Source organism: Schistocerca piceifrons, chromosome 7, assembly GCF_021461385.2.
Source record: "Schistocerca piceifrons isolate TAMUIC-IGC-003096 chromosome 7, iqSchPice1.1, whole genome shotgun sequence".
Classification (NCBI taxonomy): Eukaryota; Metazoa; Arthropoda; class Insecta; order Orthoptera; family Acrididae; genus Schistocerca; species Schistocerca piceifrons.
The window spans coordinates 185,147,259-185,168,270 of NC_060144.1; the positions used below are offsets into that span (position 1 = coordinate 185,147,259).

The 21,012-nt window shown below is 39.7% G+C and overlaps 1 protein-coding gene across 2 annotated transcripts in view; it reads left to right on the forward strand.

Annotated features, from left to right (window-relative positions):
• LOC124804760 (E3 ubiquitin-protein ligase TRIM33) overlaps positions 1 to 6,334 on the forward strand; it is a 138,934-nt gene extending 132,600 nt beyond the window's left edge. Inside the window, exon 15 of one of the 2 annotated variants that reach the window (XM_047265069.1) lies at positions 3,924 to 6,334. In XM_047265069.1, the coding sequence (XP_047121025.1) occupies positions 3,924 to 4,085 (162 nt within the window). In that variant the 3' untranslated portion in view covers positions 4,086 to 6,334. The remainder of the gene's footprint in view (positions 1 to 3,923) is intronic. The other variant, XM_047265070.1, reaches the window with a different exon arrangement.
• Positions 6,335 to 21,012: the final 14,678 nt, after the last annotated feature.

A 21,012-nucleotide genomic window follows, 5' to 3' on the forward strand; every position in this document is an offset into this window, starting at 1 on the left:
ATATCCAGAAAAGTGAATAGGTTTGTGTTTCTATTTAAGAATCCATTCTTACACTCCTGTTATCTATTAAAAATGTGATTACTGGGCTTTATTAGAGTACTTAAAGTGAGATGCTGTATTTGTCCTTGCATTCTATCCCTTTTTTTCTCTTTTTTATCAACTGCCAAACTAGGATCAGGCTTGTTAGTTTCATTTTGATACATGCTTACATTATGCACAAAGTGTTGAGGCTTACATTATCAGTGTTTGGCTGATGTCCTGTAACCCTACCAGTGTATAGTATACTGCTTTATAATAGATAAGTTCTTACTATATTGAAGTGTTGGAGTCATGAAAAACTTGTAGTGAATGTATAACAAAATGTCAGTTCTTTATTTACATGCAACTGTTGTGTTGTGTGGGCTCTATGTAATTCAAAATTTGTTTTGTTGTGTTACGCATTTAAAACCAGTCACCATGTCAAAAGATCAATTCAAATGTTATGTTATGTGGGTTTGCTTATCCGTATCATTTCTGTGTAATTTACAGACTGTTTAGTGGTATGTGGAAGTAGTACGTGGCTGGTATCTCTCTTGTATTGAAACAAAGATCTGACCATAATAAATTTGTCTGTAAGCATGATTTCCCTCTAAAGAAAGGCAATGAAGTCTCTCTCTCTCTCTCTCTCTCTCTCTCTCTCTCTCTCTCTCTCTCTCTCTCCGCCCCCCCCCTCCCCCCTCCCCCACTCCGCCCCCCCCCCCCACCCTCCCTCCCTCCGCCCCATGTGTGCGTGTGAGGAGGAGGGACAGCGGCGATGTGTGCTTCCATGTCTTTGTATATGTTGTTAAATTTTTATTAGTTGTTAGGCTATTGATTGTTAAAGAAGGAACAAAAAATATTTGAGCAGGTGACTGATTTAGTTTGGTTTGATTTGATTTAACCAGGTAGATAAAACAACGGTGGTCCTAGCACCCTGTTGCCTGCACTGAGACTGAGTTTATTATGTAGTATCTCTCTGCCATTCTAGAAAAGACAACCAGCACACTTAAAGAGTTTGTAGGAGTATTTTTAATACATCTTTGCTTGCCACAGTTTCTTCATGAATTATGGCTAAAATATTTTGTCTTTTGGCTTCCAGTGCATCACATTGAAAGATTAAATGTAATGTGTTTCGTCCCCCATAACATATAGACTGCACTTAGAGCTCCTTTCTCTATAACCATCATGTGCAGGTGTTTCCTGAAGTTTCCAGGCGAGTTATTAGACCTAATGAGAGTTTAATATGCCTGCTGTTCAAGCCCAGGATTACAGAACTTCTTTTAAAACATGATTTTGGCATTTTGCTTGTCATGATTGTTTTTGGGTTTTAGTCCACTGTTCTACATGTACCTCCTGATCTGGCCATTTAATTTAGATTTTACTTTTGCCTTAATGATGGCTGAGGTAAGTTCCAGTCCAACTGACTGAGTCATAGTGCATGCCCTGGCCATCCTAACAGCTTGTTCATAACCACTAATTCCGAGTGACTATGAACCCACAGCAAGTTTACCCTGTTGCTTTACCCTAGCCTCACAAAAATTTCATGATGTTCTGCAGTGATACTTTATCTTATTCCAGGGGCTGACACAAATTTCACAGCTACTTGACTGTCTGAATGAATGTAGATGTTACGATCCTTGTAATGCCTATGTAGATTTTCCTCTGTGCATACTCTGATTGTGAATACCACAGCAGCCTCCTTAGTGAGACTGTACTCTTCAGTTGAGGCTGCACACTGTGTACCCCACCTCCAGCACCTTCACCCATTATTGACCCGTCAGTAAACCAGACTACATCAGCTGAACAGTATTGTGGTTCACCCTTCCATGCTCCCTGCTCCCTATGGTTACATAGAAAGGTTTATTGAGCAGCTGTAAGTTATTGTATAGTCAGCTGGCATTTCCCAGACCACTGCTATGTTTACCACTTTCATTATATTAGTGTGGGATTCTGGAAATCCTAAAGATCTCTACTGCAGCTTTCATTGTAACCCAGTGATGTAATTGGAGAAGGGGGGCGCATGTGTAGTGTTGTATCCAACTCGGCGGTGGAGTGTTGCTAATTCCACTCATTATTACTAGGTAGGCCAATCTCTACATCTTCCTGAGCTCCTTAGCAGCCAGCTTTTTTGCTATTGTATTCCACCACATTGTAGCCCCATAAGTTTTCTTTTGTGATGGTGCTTGTAAGTTTCACATTCAGGGCTACTCCTAAGTACTTCTCTGACTCCCTCTACTGATGGAATTTCGTCGAAGAGCTGAAGATTCCAGTACTTGTTCTGGAGAAGCTATCTCAAGAATGATACTAACCCTTGAATCCTGTTTCCTACACCAATTTTACACAATACTCATAGCACAGTGTGCCAATATTCTAACAGTTCTTGCAATCTTACCAAATATTACTTTGACTAAATCGTCTACATATCCTTGGCAAAAATAGTTCAGCATTTAAGTTCTTAATGAGTCCATTCACCACTAGGTTCCCTGGTAGCAGGGACAAGATCCCATCTTGCAAATGCCCTCTAGTGGTATTTATCACCAGTTTGACATCTATCATGGTGGCTTTGACCTTTTTTCTTCTCATCACTGTCTTAATCCACCTATTCTACCTAGATATGGTGGTCTTAATGTCATGCCCTTCCATGACTTTTACCATAGGTTCAAAGCTTGTATTGCTGCGAGCCCTCACAGTATTCAGGATTATGCAGAGTGTCGTTCCCTGGAAATGTAGTGCTTTTGCAACAAGTTGATGAAGTGCTGTTTTGTGTGATTTGTCTGTTTAGTATGAGTGTTGATTTTTATTTAGAGAAACTTCAGTTCACCTTCTTTCTGCAACATGCATGCTAACCAGTTTTTCTTATGTCTTTAGATGAAAGGAGAACAGATTGATTAGTCTCATGTCCTTAGCCTTGTATGATCATTCTGCCTGGCTCCATACTGGAAACAACTTCCACTGTTCTCCATGTATTAACAATGACAACTACACCAAAACTGACTCTTAAACAGTCTGCATAAGAGTGTGATTAATCACTCTCCTGCTTGTTGCAACAAAGACCTGGTGACTTGAATAGTTGAAACATTCCCATTGTCCACTAGATTTTGTTGAACTCCATCTATTCCTTACCAGATTCTCAGTTCTACTATTGGTTACTTGTTAACCAGTACCTCACAAGGACTGGATCTTGATCTGAATCATCTGGCAGAGCGCATTGTCAGAAGTGAGTCTTTTAGGAATACTTTCTGCCTCTCATGTGCTGACTCTTTATACTCACCATCCTCCCTCCTTAGTGTTGCTCCAGGGTTTATTGGTATCCTACTTAGAATCTTGTGTGAAGTCTGGCTCTGGCAGTTGCAGATACATTTTGTATGTACTCACAGACCATTTATTTATGCAGTTGTTAATCACATCTTTACAACTTAAAATGGCACTAGCTATGTTTGTAAACATAATTAGGATTACTGCAGTAGAAAAGATGGTATCAGCTTCCCAAACATGCCATAATTATGGCCCAATGCTTCACAATTTGAGTTGGATTTTTAATTTGCTAGTAGTCTCTGCAGTAAAATGTTCTTGAGGAATTTACAGACATTTAGGTTATAGTGAATATGTGATATTCTAAATTTTCACACCCTTTTGAGATTACGATCTTTCCACGAGAGCTGTAATCTGTGTGTTTCCTCTCATACGTTCAATCTATAGTATTTATCAGAAAACCAAAACTGAAAAACCAATATGTGACTTGTAAAAGATACTTGTTAACAGTAATGGAATATTCCTCAACTTGAGAGTGTAGCAGTCAGTCTTTACAAATGAAAAAATATATATTAGAAAATTGCTATAGTTTACTATTTGGAACTAATACCTAACAATAATTGTGAAGAGATGCTTTTCTTTGTCTTTTGCAGAAGGAGAGCCAAGTTTACCAAGATGCAAAAACTTTAGAAGAATTTTTTGATAGCCTATTGCAGAAGTGGCTTCCTCAGTATGCATATGATACAACAGCAGGCTCTGATGATGACTGCATATCTCCACCTCAGAAGAGACAACGACGAATAGTATCAGATTGATTGCTCGCTGAGCATGTTATATATAGTTTTCAGCTTGATCACACCTACAGCAGGGCCCTCCAAAAACGTGATTTCTAATAATATAAACTGCTGAATGGTTTACTAATAAGATGGAATGCAAGATGGTATAGGAGACTTCCATTGAATCATGCAGTCAGATCTTAGCCATTTTAGTGAATTTGTTGAACACTAAAACTTGGGCATTTCATTTTTGACCAATCTGAATTTGCTCAGTAGTGATATTGATATCAGTGACTACTTTTAAAGTATTGTAGCAATACCATTTTATGTTTTAAAAAAAGCGCTTATGTGTATTTTCTCCCTGATTCTATTCTGATGGTACTGCTGTAATAGCTCCATTGGTCAGTTGTTATGTGTATGTAAAATGTCGTTAATGTGAAACAGTTTGTTTGTATGTTAAATTTAATTGGGAGTTGTACACTCGATTGTTCCATAGTTCCCTCACTCCCCAACTTACACGGTGTAGAATATGTTTCAAGAAGCATGATATATTCCCTGTCGCTGTTGACAGACTATGAAGTGATGTACTACCAATGTTAAACAATTTGTCCGTGTTATAGTATAACTTGTATGATAATTGAAATATGTCTTGCCATCTGGAGTTCTCTGTTGGAATATACTTCTGTAATATTTGTAGGAAATAGCACTCTGCAAATAAATGAATCTCGTACAAATTTTTTTTCCAAACCACTATCACTATGGTGGTTATTTATGTGCATTTGTGCATGGTGTAATGTATATAATGTAAGGACATTGATGGCTACCATCCCAGCACGTTTTAGCATTGCCCTCCTACCCTGAGCTACGTTAAAGCTAAGTGCTTTGAACATTGCAATACAGTAAATCTTTTTTGTTAGTGTCTCATTCAAAATTGTACTATTTGTTCTTCACAGATTGATAACAAATTGTTTTTAAAACATATTGTGATACTTTTAAGTGAAGTATGTTTTGTTGTTGCCTATTTCTTTTATACAATAGGCTTTCATAGGAGTAGTAGTGTCCTTTGTTAATCCCTAAAGCAATAAGTATAAATAACATGAAACTGAAAATATACAAGAGATTACATAATCTGTCAGTAAGCATAGGTTCAGTGGATTTGTATGAAGTAGATTCAGTAATGACAAAGGTAACATATATAAACTGTTTGTGTGCAAGGTATTCAGCACACAAAACATGGCATCGTAATTGCATTATATAGTGGCTTTTAGAAAAATTGTATCAAGAGTAGAGTAATGGCTCATTTTTCATGAAGTGTATCACTTTTTGGAGAGTTGCTGTAATGGCAAGAATTATGTTACAGCAGCTATATTATTATATTTTCAAAGATAACAGTATACAAAATCATATGTTAAAGAGATTAGTTTGTTTAACTGTAGCATTGTATATAGATAAATTGTTTTGCTGTCATGCTACTGTTACAGAATTGTGTGATATTAATTTTGGAAATGGTCCACATATGTTTATCATTTCACAGTGAACAATTTTTGTATAGATGACATATATACAGTACTGTATGCCAGTTTTAAAGCATATAGGTTTCTGAGTTACAGATTTGTAACGTAATCAGTGTTGCAGTTCATACGGTAGTTCTAGAAGTATCTTAAAAGTAGCAACACTTTCAGTAGCATGTTATATAGTATCCTTGTGGCTTTAGACGATAACATAATTTATTCATTTTGTTAGCTCACTTGTATATCATTACTTATAATGGGAAAGAGGTTCTTACTGTTCTCCCTGTGAATCAGAGTCTAGATCAGAATGAAATATACTTTTAATCTTTGATTTCTTGTATAAAGGAAAATAACATTTGTCGTGTTATTCAAATGAGATAAGAAACAGTTGTTTCTTGTTATGGGCTGCACACAGTGTTTAATTTTGTGCATTTTGCATCAGCTAGAAAGTGTTAGACGAAGAACACCCATTATCGTACAGCGCTCCCAGTTTCCACTACAGGATCTTCAGTATGAAGATGTTATACATCATCATGTCTGCTGCATGTACACAGGATTAAATTGTATGGAAACTGTAGTACTTACATAAATGTGAATATAGAATTCTTAGTCAGTTGTCACTGCCAGTTAACTTATATGATCACATCGAGTGATCCATTAAGTCGTGAAACAAAGAAATTGTAGTATGTTACTTTCATAGAGGAAAGTTTATTTCTCTGAGATGTTTGATTTATAATTGCTGTCCTGACCAGTAAAATATAAGTCATATGTTTCTTACCAGTCTCTTTTTTATTATTCATTTACTGTTGTAATAGACCAGAGTTGTCCCATTTCCAAACTTTCACAGACCCCACCTCTACAACCTGATCCAGCCCCTACCTTTGTGAAGACTTACACAGCCAAAGGAAGAGCCACTTTTTGATTATAACATATCCATCAATGCCTTTACAAATTCTTTTCAGCTTCCTGCATTGACAGAATGGCAACTGCCCCAGCATTACTAGTAATACTAAATGGCTGTAGACACTCTGTAATAACAACAGACAATTTTGTTTTGCAGATTATATCGGTTGGTAGCTGCTTGGTTTGTAACTCTCTGGATCCTAGTAGGCAAATCATTCATGTAACATATACTCAGCTCTTGTGAGTCTTTTAATTCTTTTCTCTAACATCTCCATTTACATCCAGGTCTTCCCCATTCTCCTTCATTGCCTTTCCATGTCTTTCTATCTGTAATACAGACAGATTGAGGCAGGCCACTTAAAATACATCCAGCATAAATAAATACAGAGTGTACATAAAGTCCAGGAACACTTTCAATTATTATCTGCACAAGAACTAAACATTGTACAGATGTCATACATATTACATTTTGAAGAGAAACTCTGAAAGTTTTTTTTTACAAACATTCGATATGCGAACCATGAGTGACCCGGCAGATGTCAATAAGGTAATCGAATTCTTGCCATATGCACTCCACATTCACTTCACTCACACTGGGACGTCTGCTTCTCTTTGCTGAGCACAAGCAACCTGTCATAACGAATTTGTTGTGCCATTGCTAAATGGCCTTCCTTGTTGGTGGCTTCTTACCGTACTTGGTTCTAAACATCCACTAAACAGCTGTAGCACACTTGTTTTTGTCGAACTCCAACACACAGAAAGCTCGCTCCGCACCTGAACTTGCCATGTTTGCGACTAGCGCTGACTATCGGCAAGTTATCAAACTAAGCTGTGACAGTATACATGAAAAAAACTTTCACAGTTTCTCCTCAAAATGACATATGTATGATATCTGTACAATTTTTGGTTCTTGTGCAATAAATAATTGAAAATGTTCCCGGACTTTATGTACACCCTATATATCAGGGTATAGTTTTTGTTAAGCAGACTGTTTGTCGAATTTTGAGATGTAAGCAAGTAATTTTTAATGTTTATAGCTGCCAAGTTATGATACTGCCCGTTCATTTATTTGTGGGAATATATATTCTTTTTCTGTGGCGTTGGAAAGAGTGTTCAAAGAAGACTTCAGTGGTGTATCATTTGTAAAACTTTATCAGTTAGAAACAAGACAACTACATCACAAACTGCTGTTCTGCTGTCAGGAGAAAATATCTCACAAACATCTGCCCTACTGTACCAAGTATAAGCAAACATGTATCTTAGGTATGATTTGTGTGTTTGTTGTTTTGACCATCATACCAAGTGCTCAAAATGTTGACCTTGAGCATTCATACATGCTGTAAAGTAATTCCAGACTGACTATACTACATGTTGAACTTGGACTTATCACAGCACATGTCCTTGTTATAAGGCATTTCATGTCTTTGGGAATCATCAGTGTTTTCTTTCAGACCTCATATTTTAATTTTCCCTCCAACAGAAACCCAGAAATGTTGAATTTGGTGAGCATGCAGGCAATTTTTTGTTTACAAAATGGCCAGTCCAGTGGTCTCCAAATGTTCTGTTGAGGAGGTCTGTAATTATCTGTGCAGAATGGCTGGTATTTCAGAGTCATGTTAGTACCATAAAAATTGCCTTTTGCCCAGTGGAAAGTTTTCCAATAGCTGCAGCAGAGTATCTATTAGGAAAAGGTAGGTACTCTTGGTTATTTAGAATCCCATCAATAAAATAGTGATCAGTGATGCACTTCTTGGAAATATGTTGACAAACCATGGTGGTTGTTTATCCTCTTTGAGAACAGAGTGGATTTCAACTGACCACTATTGCATATTGCAAAGACTGATTTGCAAATGATCCTTCACCCATAAACAAAACCTTGCATAGAATCCATGGAACACTTTGCAGTTTTCACAGACACAGGGGTGACATGAAGTCACGTTAGAAGCACGCGTCCATTTTTACGTAATATGGAGCTTGTATCAGTGCTATTATGGACAACATAAGAAATACATGGGAGTCGCAGGTTGTGTGGTGAATATGTTCTTTGACTAAATGTTTCGATTTATATGTCGTCATAAGATTAATCAAGGTTTGGGTCAACGAGTCATACATAGGTGTGGAGTCATCTATCTTACCTGTAATACAATGTGTGCGAGCATCAAAATGCATAAATAAAATAAGTACTCACCACACGACCTGTGACTTCATGTACAAGGAGTTATCAAAAAAATAATGGGAGTTTTTGTTTTTCTTAAAGAATCTCCATTTATTCATCAACATCAACTTTGTTTTCTTCAAGGCAATCCCCATCAGATATAATGCACTTGTGCCAGCACTTGCCACAGTTCTGGTCATTTTCTTCAGATTACTTCATGCATATAGTGCATAACTTGCAGGTAGTATTCCTTATTGACCATATGACCATAAGGCAGGAACTCATGATGCACCATCCCATTGTAATCGAAGGAAATAGTAAGGAAGACTTTCACTTGTGATCAGACTTGTTGAATTTTTTTCAGTCTTTGTGTTCCAGGCAGTTTCATTTTGGACGACTGAGCCTTCATTTCGATGTCATACCCATGTTTCATCACCAGTTATAACTTTCTTTAGAAAAAACTTTGTGTTCTGCCTTACGGCAGGTCTGGTCACAGAGGAAGCCTCGTCCGAGAGGTCCACCTCATGAGCGTCTATGGAAGTTATCCCAGTGGTGGTGGAACCCATTGCCTTTCACTGATGATGATGAAATGACAATGATGGCAACAAAAGACCCAGTCCCTGAGTGGAGAAAATCTCCGACCCAGCCAGGAATCGAACCCGGACCCCTTGGCGTGACAGACCACTGTGCTGGCCACTCAGCTATCGGAGCGGACTTTCTTTAGAAGTTCTGTGTTATTGTCGACTTCATGTAGAAATTCCTGAGCAATGTCTACACAACATTTTTGGTCAAAATTCAACAATTTTGGAATAAACTTTACTGTTACATGTTTCATGCCCGAAACATCTGAAAAATTGCTTGGCAAGAAGCAAAAGATATGCCAACATCATTAGCAATGTCTCTGGTGGTGATTCAATGATTTTCTAGAACCATTTCATTACTTCATTCATATTGTCATCAATTATTGATGTGCTAAGGTATCCAGGGAAGTTGTCTTCAGCATCTTTTCAACCCTCTTTCAAACATTCAGACCTCACATAAACTCTTGTCTTACTCATAGTAGATTAACCAAAAGCCACAGTCAACATTTCAAGTGTGGTGCTGCACTTTATTTCACTTTTCAAGCAAAATTTAATGCAAATTCTTTGATCCATCTTTTCCGAAAGTAAAAATTTGCCGAGCACTTTTTGATTGTCAACAATAAACTAAAGATTCAAAACAGATGAAAATGCATACATCAGGCACACTTGTACCAACAAGATAAAAAAATTTTGAAAGTCATAAATGTAAAGCCCACAAAATTAAAAAATCCCCATTACTTTTTGACCACACATTGTATTTTTTACAGCGCCCTCAATAGCACCGATACTGCCTTAAAATTTCACAGACACCATTCAGACAACTGTAACCAATTTTGAATGTCATTACCGTGGAGCTGCTATGGAGCAAAATACAGGAAGGATGAAACATCTCGGAATGTAGTATTCTCAGAAGTTTCCTTTGGCTGAGCTACTTGCACATTCCAGCTGTCTCATAATGACTTGAGGATTGTGTATGTCTCTCATTAGTTTCTGTTCTCTTTCACTGGTGGATTTTATTCTTCACACTTTCTATTTTTACAGTTTGTTTTATATCATGTTTGCAGAGACACATTGTGAGGGCTTGGCATGATCAGCCTGCTTTTCAACTGATAACTGCACCGCCCCTTTACTAGTTTGCCTCACAAAGTGTGAGCTGTGGTCTAGTGGGTAGTATCTTTGACTAGTATTTGAAGATGTCTTGGGTTCTGGGTTCAGATGCAGCCAGTGCCTGATTTTGAATAAAAATTGTCATCAGTGGCACCTGAAGACTTCTGATCTAAGGAGTAGCACTAGTTCTACCGAAGGCTTTGTCAAAGAGGATGCAACAGCTGTTAGAGTATCAGGGCATTCTCTCACCCCTTGCACCAAAAGGGTGTAAGAGTCAGCAATGCTCAATGGCATGAGGATGCAGAAGGCAATGGAAAACACTTCATTAAATACAAATAATGTGTATCCACAGGATATGTGGCTTGTAACTGAAAAAAAAGTTTCATTAAATGTACAGCAGCAAAAGATTGCAGTTTAGCCCCCCTTTTGGATCGATCGCCAGGAGGGGATTGTCAAAGGAGAGGTAGGTCCAACAATAATAGTTCTGGTATACTTGCTGACATCACAAGCAGAAAATGGAGAGTAAGAAAGTAAATGAGGACTTTGGATGGGTAAATCAAAATGTAAAGGGAGATCATCTAGCAGCTATGGGGGAAGGAACAAAAGATGCTGTTATGTGAGGATATGAGATCAGTAGTGGGTTTGAAAGAGGAGAAAGATTGAGTTCTGCAGCAAAATTCAACTGGTAATAGCCATTATGCTGTTCAAAAATCACAAGAAGAGGAGTTCTACTCAAAAGGGCATGGAGACAAGGGAAGGTTTCTGCTGGTTTGCATCAGGTCAGACAGAGTCTGAAATCAAATATTGTATTGTAAGGTGTACCAAGGAGAAGATATAAACTCAGACCACTATTTAGTAATGAAGACGATTAGCCTGAAGCTTAAGAGAAGCAATGAGGAAAGAAATTGGATACTGAATTGCTGAGGAATGATCTGTGTCTGAAGTTCTCTGAGGCTGTAGATACTGTGGTAATGGATACCACAATAGGTAGTTCAGCTGGAAAGGAATGGAAATCTCTAAAAAGAGCAGTCACAGACATTGTCTGAGACAAGGAAGGTAATGCAACTGCAAAGAAATCTTGGGTGACAGAAGAAATACTTCAGTGAAAGAAGTAAGTACAAAAGGTGCACAGAAAGAGAGGAATACAGTAACATAAGTCACTTAGCAATTAAATATATAGCAAGTGCAAGGTAGCCAACACAAAATGGCTGCTGGAAAAATCTGAAGAAATCAATAAAGAAATGAGCATTGCAAGGACTGGTACAGCAAGTGGTAAAGTCAAAAACATCCTTCAGTGAAATTAAAACCAAGGGTGGCAACGTTTAGAGTATGATGAGAATTCCACTGTTAAACCCGTAGGAGAGAGGGGATACGTGCAAAGAGCACACTGAATATCTCTATGAGATGGAAGACTCATCTGATCATGTGATAGAAGAAGAAATGGGAGTTGATGTGGGAGATATAGGGGGTCCAATGTTAGAGTGTATAACAGAGCTTTGGAAAACTTGCAGTCAGATAAGGCAGAAGGGATAGACAACATCCCTTTGGAACTTAAATCATGGGGGGAAATGGCAACCACTTTTCACGTTGGTGTGTAGAATCTGTCAGACTGGAGGTGTACCATCTGATTGAGAAAAGTACTATCCACATAATAATAATGAGGGCAAGAACTATTGGACAATCAACGTAACAGCTCATACATCCAAGTTATTAACAAGAATAATATACAGAAGAATGGAAGTGAAAATTGAGGATATTTTATGTGATAATCAATTTCACTTTAGGAGAGGTAAAGGCATCAGAGAGGCAGTTCTGATGTTTCAGTTGATAATGGAAGCAAGATTTTAGAAGAATCGAGATACGTTCATAGGATCTGTCAACCTTATAGAAAAAGTGTTTGATGATTTAAAGTGGTACAAGATGTTTGAAATTCTGGGAAAAATTATAGGAAGCTATAGGGAAAGAGAGGTAGTATACGGTATGTGAAAGAACGAAGAGGAAACAATAAGGATGGAAGAACAAGAATAAAGCACTCAGAGTAACGAGGGTGTAAGACTGGGAAGCAGTCTTTTGCCCCAACTGTTGAAGGAGCAATGTCAGAAATGAAAGAAGGGCTCAAGATTGGGATTAAAATTCAGGATGAAATGATATCAAAGATTAGATTTGCTGATGACTGCTATTGCTCCAAAATAAATTCAATGAATGCAAGTAACTTGGCTTCAGCTGTGTTAGGTATGGATGTACTACATATTGATGATATGAAAATTTGTGCCGGACTGGGACACAGACACAGATTTCCCGCTTCTCACAAGCAGTTGCCTTAAATAACATGACAGATGCAGCAAGGAGGAGATAAAAAAGCCAACTAGCACAGGCAAAGAGGATATTCCTTGCCCCTGGCCAAAAGAAGTCTCCTAGTATCGTACATCAGCCTTAATTTGGGGAAATATTTCAGAGAATATATGTTCAGAACCCAGCATTGTGGTAATGAATCATGGGCTGTTGGACAACCAGGAGAGAATTTAAGAGTTTGAGATGTGGTGATAAAGAATGATAGTAATTAGCTAGACTGATAAGACAAGGAATGAAGAAGTTCTCCACAGACTCTGTGAAGAAAGGAATGTATAGAAAATACTGACAAGAAGATGGGAAAGGATGATAACATTTGTTAAAGACAGGGAGTAACTTACATGGTACTAGAGGGAGCTGTGGAGGGTAAAATATGAGGAATTTGTGGTGTGCTGTATCAAACCAGTCACTAGAATGGTGATACAAAAAACGAAAAGGCCTGAATAGCTGGAAGGAGTAAAGGTAGCATTGAGTAGTTGATATAAACATAAATAAGGGAAAAATGTTGCTAAGGTTTTGGACAATGCCCTCCTCCATAACTGGTACAAAATACACATCACTACATTGTCCTAGCTCACAATATTGTACTGGCACTGCAGCTTGACTGGGGTGAGAGTAGAAATAAAACAGGGGGGGGGGAGGAGGTATGTTAGACAGGAAGGTAGCTAATGGCTTGGAGGAAGAGTCAGCAAGCATTCAGGATAGGAGTGCATTACTGGTCAGCTTTCTGGTGCTGTCAAATGCAGTTGCTTGTGGAACAAGCACACAGTGACATGAAGGAGAGGACTGTGAAGGAAAAGTAGGACAGAAGAAGAGGTAGATTCCAGTGAAGAGAGTGTGAGGGAAGTGGGGACATGGGAACTAGGGTGCAGGTGAATGTGAGGCAGGGACTAGCAAAGACTTAAGTTCAGGAGGACTCCAGGATTGAAATTTATGTCGTGCTGATCTGTGTGTTTAAGAGAAGCTAATTAAACAATGGAAAATTCAGGATGGAATGTAACACTATTATGCAAAGGAAAGTTGCTACTCACCATATAGCAGAGATGCTGAGTCACAGATATGCACGACAAAAAGACTCTCGCAATTAAAGCTTTCGGCTGTTAAGATCTTTGTCAACAATAGACAACACACACACACACACAACTACAGTCTCAGGCAACTGAAACGGCACTGCAGGCAGCAGCGACTGGGTGGGGATAAGGAGGAGGCTGGGTTGGGGAGGGGAACGGATAGTATGGTGGGGGTGGCAGACAGTGAAGTGCTGCAGGTTAGATGGAGGGTAGGGGAGAGGGGGGTGGGGAGTAGCAGAAAAGGAGAGAAATAAAAATACTGGGTGTGATTGTGGAATGACGGCTGTGTAGTGCTGGATATGGGAACAGGGAAGAGGCTGGATGAGTGAGGAGAGTGACTTTCCTTATGCATCCAGCCTCTTCCCATTTCCAGCACTACACAGCCGTCTTCCCACCATCACACCCAGTATTTTTATTTCTCTCCTTTTATGCTACCCCCTTCCCACCCCCTCCCCCCTCCCAATCTCTCCCCTTTTATAATTACAAATCCTGAGAATTATAACCCTAAAAAGATTCTCTGATAACGGAGATATACAAACAAGTAAATCGTGTATTATCAATCACGACATTATATAGCTTGTGAACTTGCATGTTTTTAGCTATAGGAATAAATCGTGGAGTTTCCAAAGAAAGTGAGGTTATGGGGAAGACAAAAGATGTTCACCTCAGAAAGTTTTGGCTGTGGTAGCACTTCTTGCTGAAAATCATTATACACAGCAAAAAATTGCTGACAGAATGAGAATATCACAGAAAACTGTGAGCACAGTCAAACTTTCAGTGCAGAAAGGTGGTGAATAAAAGCCAAAGAGGAAAGTAAAATGTGGATGTAAAAGAAAAATCAGTCCTAGAACAATGAGAAGACTTACAAACATGGCAACAATGAACCATAAAATTACTTCAACAGACATGAGCCGTCAGCTGCAAGGTTTGGGTGTAGAAGTTTCACCTATAGGAGGCTGTTTGAATGTGGTTTAAATGCATGCTGACCAAGGGAAAAACAGAAAATCATACCTGCCATGGCAACAAGGCAACAATGAACTGTAAATTTACTTCTACAGACATGAGCCATCAACTGAAAGGTTTGGGTGTTGAAGTGTCACCTGTGGCAGTGAGGAGGAGGCTGTTAGGATGTGGTTTAAAGGCACGCCGACCAAGTAAAAAAGAGAAAATCACACCTGCCATGAAAAACAAAAGATTGCAGTGGGTTAAACAACTTCAGGAGTGGACAAGTGAGAACTGGGCTAAGCTATGTGCAATGATGTGGTAAATTAAGTGGGTCTGACCTCTAAAGTTAGGAGTTTTGGCTTGAAATTGTGATTTTTTATTGATACTGAAGAAATGCACATTTGAATTTTGGGACTGTTGAGGTCTCCTATGCTGCTATTCCCAACTTTTCTAACTTGTAATTTTGTACACATGCTTCAGTGATGCATCGGTATTCACTGTGATGGAAGAAAGCAGTCAGTATGTTCATTGCAGACCTGGAGAACAGTTCAAAACTGAGTGTGTGCAACAATGTGTGAAGCATCCAACTTCGTTATGGTTTGGAGTGTGATGTCCGTGAAAGGTCCTGGCAGATTACACATTGTTGAAGGGACAGTGAGGCAAGAACAATATAAAGAAATCCTTGGAAAGGAACTTTTCCTCCAAGTAAATGAGTAGTTTCCTACTAAAGATGCCATTTTTATGCATGATGGGGCACCTTGACACAAATCCAAAAGTGTTTCCATGTACTTCGAAGAAAAGCAACTGAATGTGTTGCTCTGGCCAGGGAATAGCCCTGACATGAACCCAATTGAAAATTTATGGGCTATTGTGAAACAGAGGATAAGGAAATTTACGATAACCACCAAACAAGATCTCATGGAGAAACTACAAGAAATCTGGTACCATGACGATTATATTAAAATTTCATGTGAAAAGTTAATAAAAACTATGCCAAACAGGATAAAACTGTTGATTAAGAAGAAAAGCATGCATACAAAGTATTGAATGTACAAATATAATCTGTGTGAATGTAAATGTGTAATAAATGTAAAGTTTTGTAAAAAATGTCTTTAGTCTAATAATTTGAACACATCTATAACCTGCAGCACTTCACTGTCAATCGCCCTCACCATACTATCCCTCCCCCTCCCAACCCCAGCCTTCTCCTTACCCCCACCCAGTCGCTGCTCCTATCATGCACTGGTGGTGCTGCTCGCAGTGTGGTTTCAGTTGCCTCAGACTGCAGTTGTGTGTGCGAGCTGTGTTTGCACATGTGCACGTGTGTGTGTGTGTGTGTGTGTGTGTGTGTGTGTGTGATCTATTGTAGGCCTTAACAGCTGAAAGCTTTAATTGTGAGAGTCTCTTTGTTGTGCCTATCTGCGGCTCAGCATCTCCGCTATATGGTGAGTAGCAACTTTCCTTTTCATAATATTGTTTAAGAGAAGTTAGTATTAGAGGTGAGGTTCTAGGTGTTATGAGTCATGAAGTAGCACTGAAATCGAGCATGTTATACTCTGCAGCAATTTGCACTACCGGATGGTAAGTTCTCATCTTAGCCACAATTTGATGGAGGCCATTCGTTCAGGTGGACAGCTAGTTGATGGTAGCCCTGGTAGATCTTACAAGCAGCTTTAGCTTGAAGAAAGAAAAAAAAGGAGGGAGAGAGAGAGAGAGAAGGGTAGTTACAATAGAAATAACAAGAAATTAACTCCACCTCTTAAGAGGTTTCAACTAAATACAATTCTGAGGTATAGGCTCCAACTAACTCCCAGGAGCAAGAACTAAAATTGAAAAAACTGTTCCTTCTATGAAGCCTAAATTCTCAGCATGACACAGTCTTCTCCAATGGCACATTGATGAGGACTTAAGTGATGGACTTCAAGCAGTCAGCTCATGACTCGGCCAGTTCTCATTGATAGGAAAAGTCTGCAGTGGTTCCCTGGGTTGGCTTGTATGGCGACTCTCCAGGAAAAGATGTCCTGCCCCCTAGCCACTTGAGACTAGATGGAGGTGTGGCTTTGTGATGCAGCCAGCGACCTCTAGCTGATGCCTAGCAAGGTGCCCGGTAGTCCTTAGCAGTCTGGATTTATACTAGATTTACACAAATGCCACTACAGAGCGTGTGGGCATCGCCTATTTTGACCTGCACATCATACTTCTTGTGAAGGTTGTGGCTGGTGCTCCTATTCACCATAGCAATCCTCATCTCCATCGCTGCGTCAAGGAAATGGCAGGCCATGGAGGCCTTGATGATGCTGGAGTCTTTGCCATCCTGAGGGGTGGATCCAGATCCACCTCCATCAATGTGGGATGGGGATCATGACAAACCACATCTGGCCTCGGGAGGTCTTGGGCCAGTGCAATGGCAGGCGGTGTGAAAAGTGCCTCATCCTGGGAATCTGGAATGAAAAGAGGTGTTAGAGTGTCCCTTGGAGGTTCCAGTTCATGTCTTGCCCAGACTTGGTCAACATGCTGGTGGCAGTGGCCTCTGTTTAGCAGCTGGACTTTGACCATGACATGTCTGATCAAGTGGATGATGAATGCAGGCTGCCACTGCTGATGACCTCATTGATATGTCAGCACCATATCAGATTATGTGGAGAAAAATGTCGCCGTCTATTAGTCTTTGATGGTGAGGAGCTGATCTGGGGGTACACCAGGGATAATTGTGATCTGTGCTGACAGCCAAGCAGTTTCTCTGCAGGTGAGAATTTGTCCTGAGGAGCTACATGATATGATGAAAGAAATGATGTCAAGGCATCCTCACTGGAGCAGTGATGAGGTGTTGTTGTTGTTGTCGTCTTCAGTCCTGAGACTGGTTTGATGCAGCTCTCCATGCTACTCTATCCTGTGCAAGCTTCTTCATCTCCCAGTACCTACTGCAGCCTACATCCTTCTGAATCTGCTTAGTGTATTCAGCTCTTGGTCTCCCTCTACAATTTTTGCCCTCCACGCTGCCATCCAATACTAAATTGGTCATCCCCTGATGCCTCAGAACATGTCCCACCGACCGGTCCCTTCTTCTTGTCAAGTTGTGCCACAAACTCCTCTTCTCCCCAATTCTATTCAATAATTCCTCATTAGTTTTGTGATCTACCCATCTAAACTTCAGCATTCTTCTGTAGCACCACATTTCGAAAGCTTCTATTCTCTTCTTGTCCAAATAATTTATCGTCCACATTTGACTTCCATACATGGCTACACTCCGTACAAATACTTTCAGAAACGACTTCCTAACACTTAAATCAATACTCGATGTTAACAAATTTCTCTTCTTCAAAAACGCTTTCCTTGCCATTGCCAGTCTACATTTTATATCCTCTCTACTTCAACCATCATCAGTTACTTTGCTCCCCAAATAGCAAAACTCCTTTACTACTTTAAGTGTCTCATTTCCTAATCTAATTCCCTCAGCATCACCCAACTTAATTCGACTACATTCCATTATCGCCGTTTTGCTTCTGTTCATGTTCATCTTATACCCTCCTTTCAAGACACTGTCCATTCTGTTCAACTGCTCTTCCAAGTCCTTTGCTGTCTCAGACAGAATTACAATGTCATCGGCGAACCTCAAAGTTTTTATTTCTTCTCCACGGATTTTAATTCCTACTACGAATTTTTCTTTTGTTTCCTTTATTGCTTGTTCAATATACAGATTGAATAACATCGGGGATAGGCTACAACACTGTCTCACTCCCTTTCCAACCACTGCATCCCTTTCATACCCCTCGACTCTTATAACTGCGATCTGCTTTCTGTACAAATTGTAAACAGCATTGCGCTCCCTGTATTTTACCCCTGCCACCTTTAGAATTTGAAAGAGAGTATTCCAGTCAACATTGTCAAAAGCTTTCTCTAAGTCTACAAATGCTAGAAACGTAGGTTTGCATTTCCTTAATCTTTCTTCTAAGATAAGTCGTAGGGTCAGTATTGCCTCACGTGTTCCAACATTTCTACAGAATCCAAACTGATCTTCCCCGAGGTCGGCTTCTATCAGTTTTTCCATTCGTCTGTAAAGAATTCGCGTTAGTATTTTGCAGCTGTGACTTATTAAACTGATAGTTCGGTAATTTTCACATCTGTCAACACCTGCGTTCCTTGGGATTGGAATTATTATATTCTTCTTGAAGTCTGAGGGTATTTCGCCTGTCTCATACATCTTTCTCACGAGATGGTAGAGTTTTGTCAGGACTGGCTCTCCCAAGGCTGTCAGTAGTTCTAATGGAATGTTGTTTCGACTCAGGTCTTTCAGTGCTCTGTCAAACTCTTCACACAGTATCATATCTCCCATTTCATCTTCATCTATATCCTCTTCCATTTCCATAATATTGTCCTCAAGTACATCGCCCTTGTATAGACCCTCTATATACTCCTTCCACCTTTCTGCTTTCCCTTCTTTGCTTAGAACTGGGTTTCCATCAATGGTCTTGATATTCATGCAAGTGGTTCTCCTTTCTCCAAAGGTCTCTTTAATTTTCCTGTACACAGTATCTATCTCACCTCTAGTGAGATATGCCTCTATGTCCTTACATTTGTCCTCTAGCCATCCCTGCTTAGCCATTTTGCACTTCCTGTCGATCTCATTTTTGAGACGTTTGTATTCCCTTTTGCCTGCTTCATTTACTGCATTTTTGTATTTCCTCCTTTCGTCAATTAAATTCAATATTTCTTCTGTTACCCAAGGGTTTCTACTAGCCCTCTTGTTTTTACCTACTTTATCCTCTGCTGCCTTCACTATTTCATCCCTCAAACCCGTTCTTCTTCTACTGTATTTCTTTCCCCCATTCCTGTCAATTGTTCCCTTATGCTCTGCCTGAAACCCTGTACAACCTCTGGTTCTTTCAGTTTATCCAGGTCCCATCTCCTTAAATTTCCACCTTTTTGCAGTTTCTTCAGTTTTAATCTACAGTTCGTAACCAATAGATTGTGGTCAGTGTCCACATCTGCCGCTGGAAATGTCTTACAATTTAAAACCTGGTTCCTAAATCTCTGCCTTACCATTATATACCTCCCCCCATGAACCATGGACCTTGCCGTTGGTGGGGAGGCTTGCGTGCCTCAGCGATACAGATAGCCGTACCGTAGGTGCAACCACAACGGAGGGGTATCTGTTGAGAGACCAGACAAACGTGTGGTTCCTGAAGAGGGGCAGCAGCCTTTTCAGTAGTTGCAAGGGCAACAGTCTGGATGATTGACTGATCTGGCCTTGTAACAATAACCAAAACGGCCTTGCTGTGCTGGTACTGCGAACAGCTGAAAGCAAGGGGAAACTACAGCCGTAATTTTTCCCGAGGGCATGCAGCTTTACTGTATGATTACATGATGATGGCGTCCTCTTGGGTAAAATATTCCGGAGGTAAAATAGTCCCCCATTTGGATCTCCGGGTGGGGACTACTCAAGAGGATGTCGTTAGCAGGAGAAAGAAAACTGGCGTTCTACGGATCGGAGCGTGGAATGTCAGATTCCTTAATCGGGCAGGTAGGTTAGAAAATTTAAAAAGGGAAATGGATAGGTTGAAGTTAGATATAGTGGGAATTAGTGAAGTTCGGTGGCAGGAGGAACAAGACTTCTGGTCAGGTGACTACAGGGTTATAAACACAAAATCAAATAGGGGTAATGCAGGAGTAGGTTTAATAATGAATAGGAAAATAGGAATGCGGGTAAGCTAATACAAACAGCATAGTGAACGCATTATTGTGGCCAAGATAGATACGAAGCCCACACCTACTACAGTAGTACAAGTTTATATGCCAACTAGCTCTGCAGATGACGAAGAAATTGAAGAAATGTATGATGAAATAAAAGAAATTATTCAGATTGTGAAGGGAGACGAAAATTTAATAGTCATGGGTGACTGGAATTCGAGTGTAGGAAAAGGGAGAGAAGGAAACATAGTAGGTGAATATGGGTTGGGGGACAGAAATGAAAGAGGAAGCCGCCTGGTAGAATTTTGCACAGAGCACAACATAATCATAACTAACACTTGGTTTAAGAGTCATGAAAGAAGGTTGTATACATGGAAGAACCCTGGAGATACTAAAAGGTATCAGATAGATTATATAATGGTAAGACAGAGATTTAGGAACCAGGTTTTAAATTGTAAGACATTTCCAGGGGCAGATGTGGACTCTGACCACAATCTATTGGTTATGACCTGTAGATTAAAACTGAAGAAACTGCAAAAAGGTGGGAATTTTAGGAGATGGGACCTGGATAAACTAAAAGAACCAGAGGTTGTACAGAGATTCAGGGAGAGCATAAGGGAGCAATTGACAGGAATGGGGGAAATAAATACAGTAGAA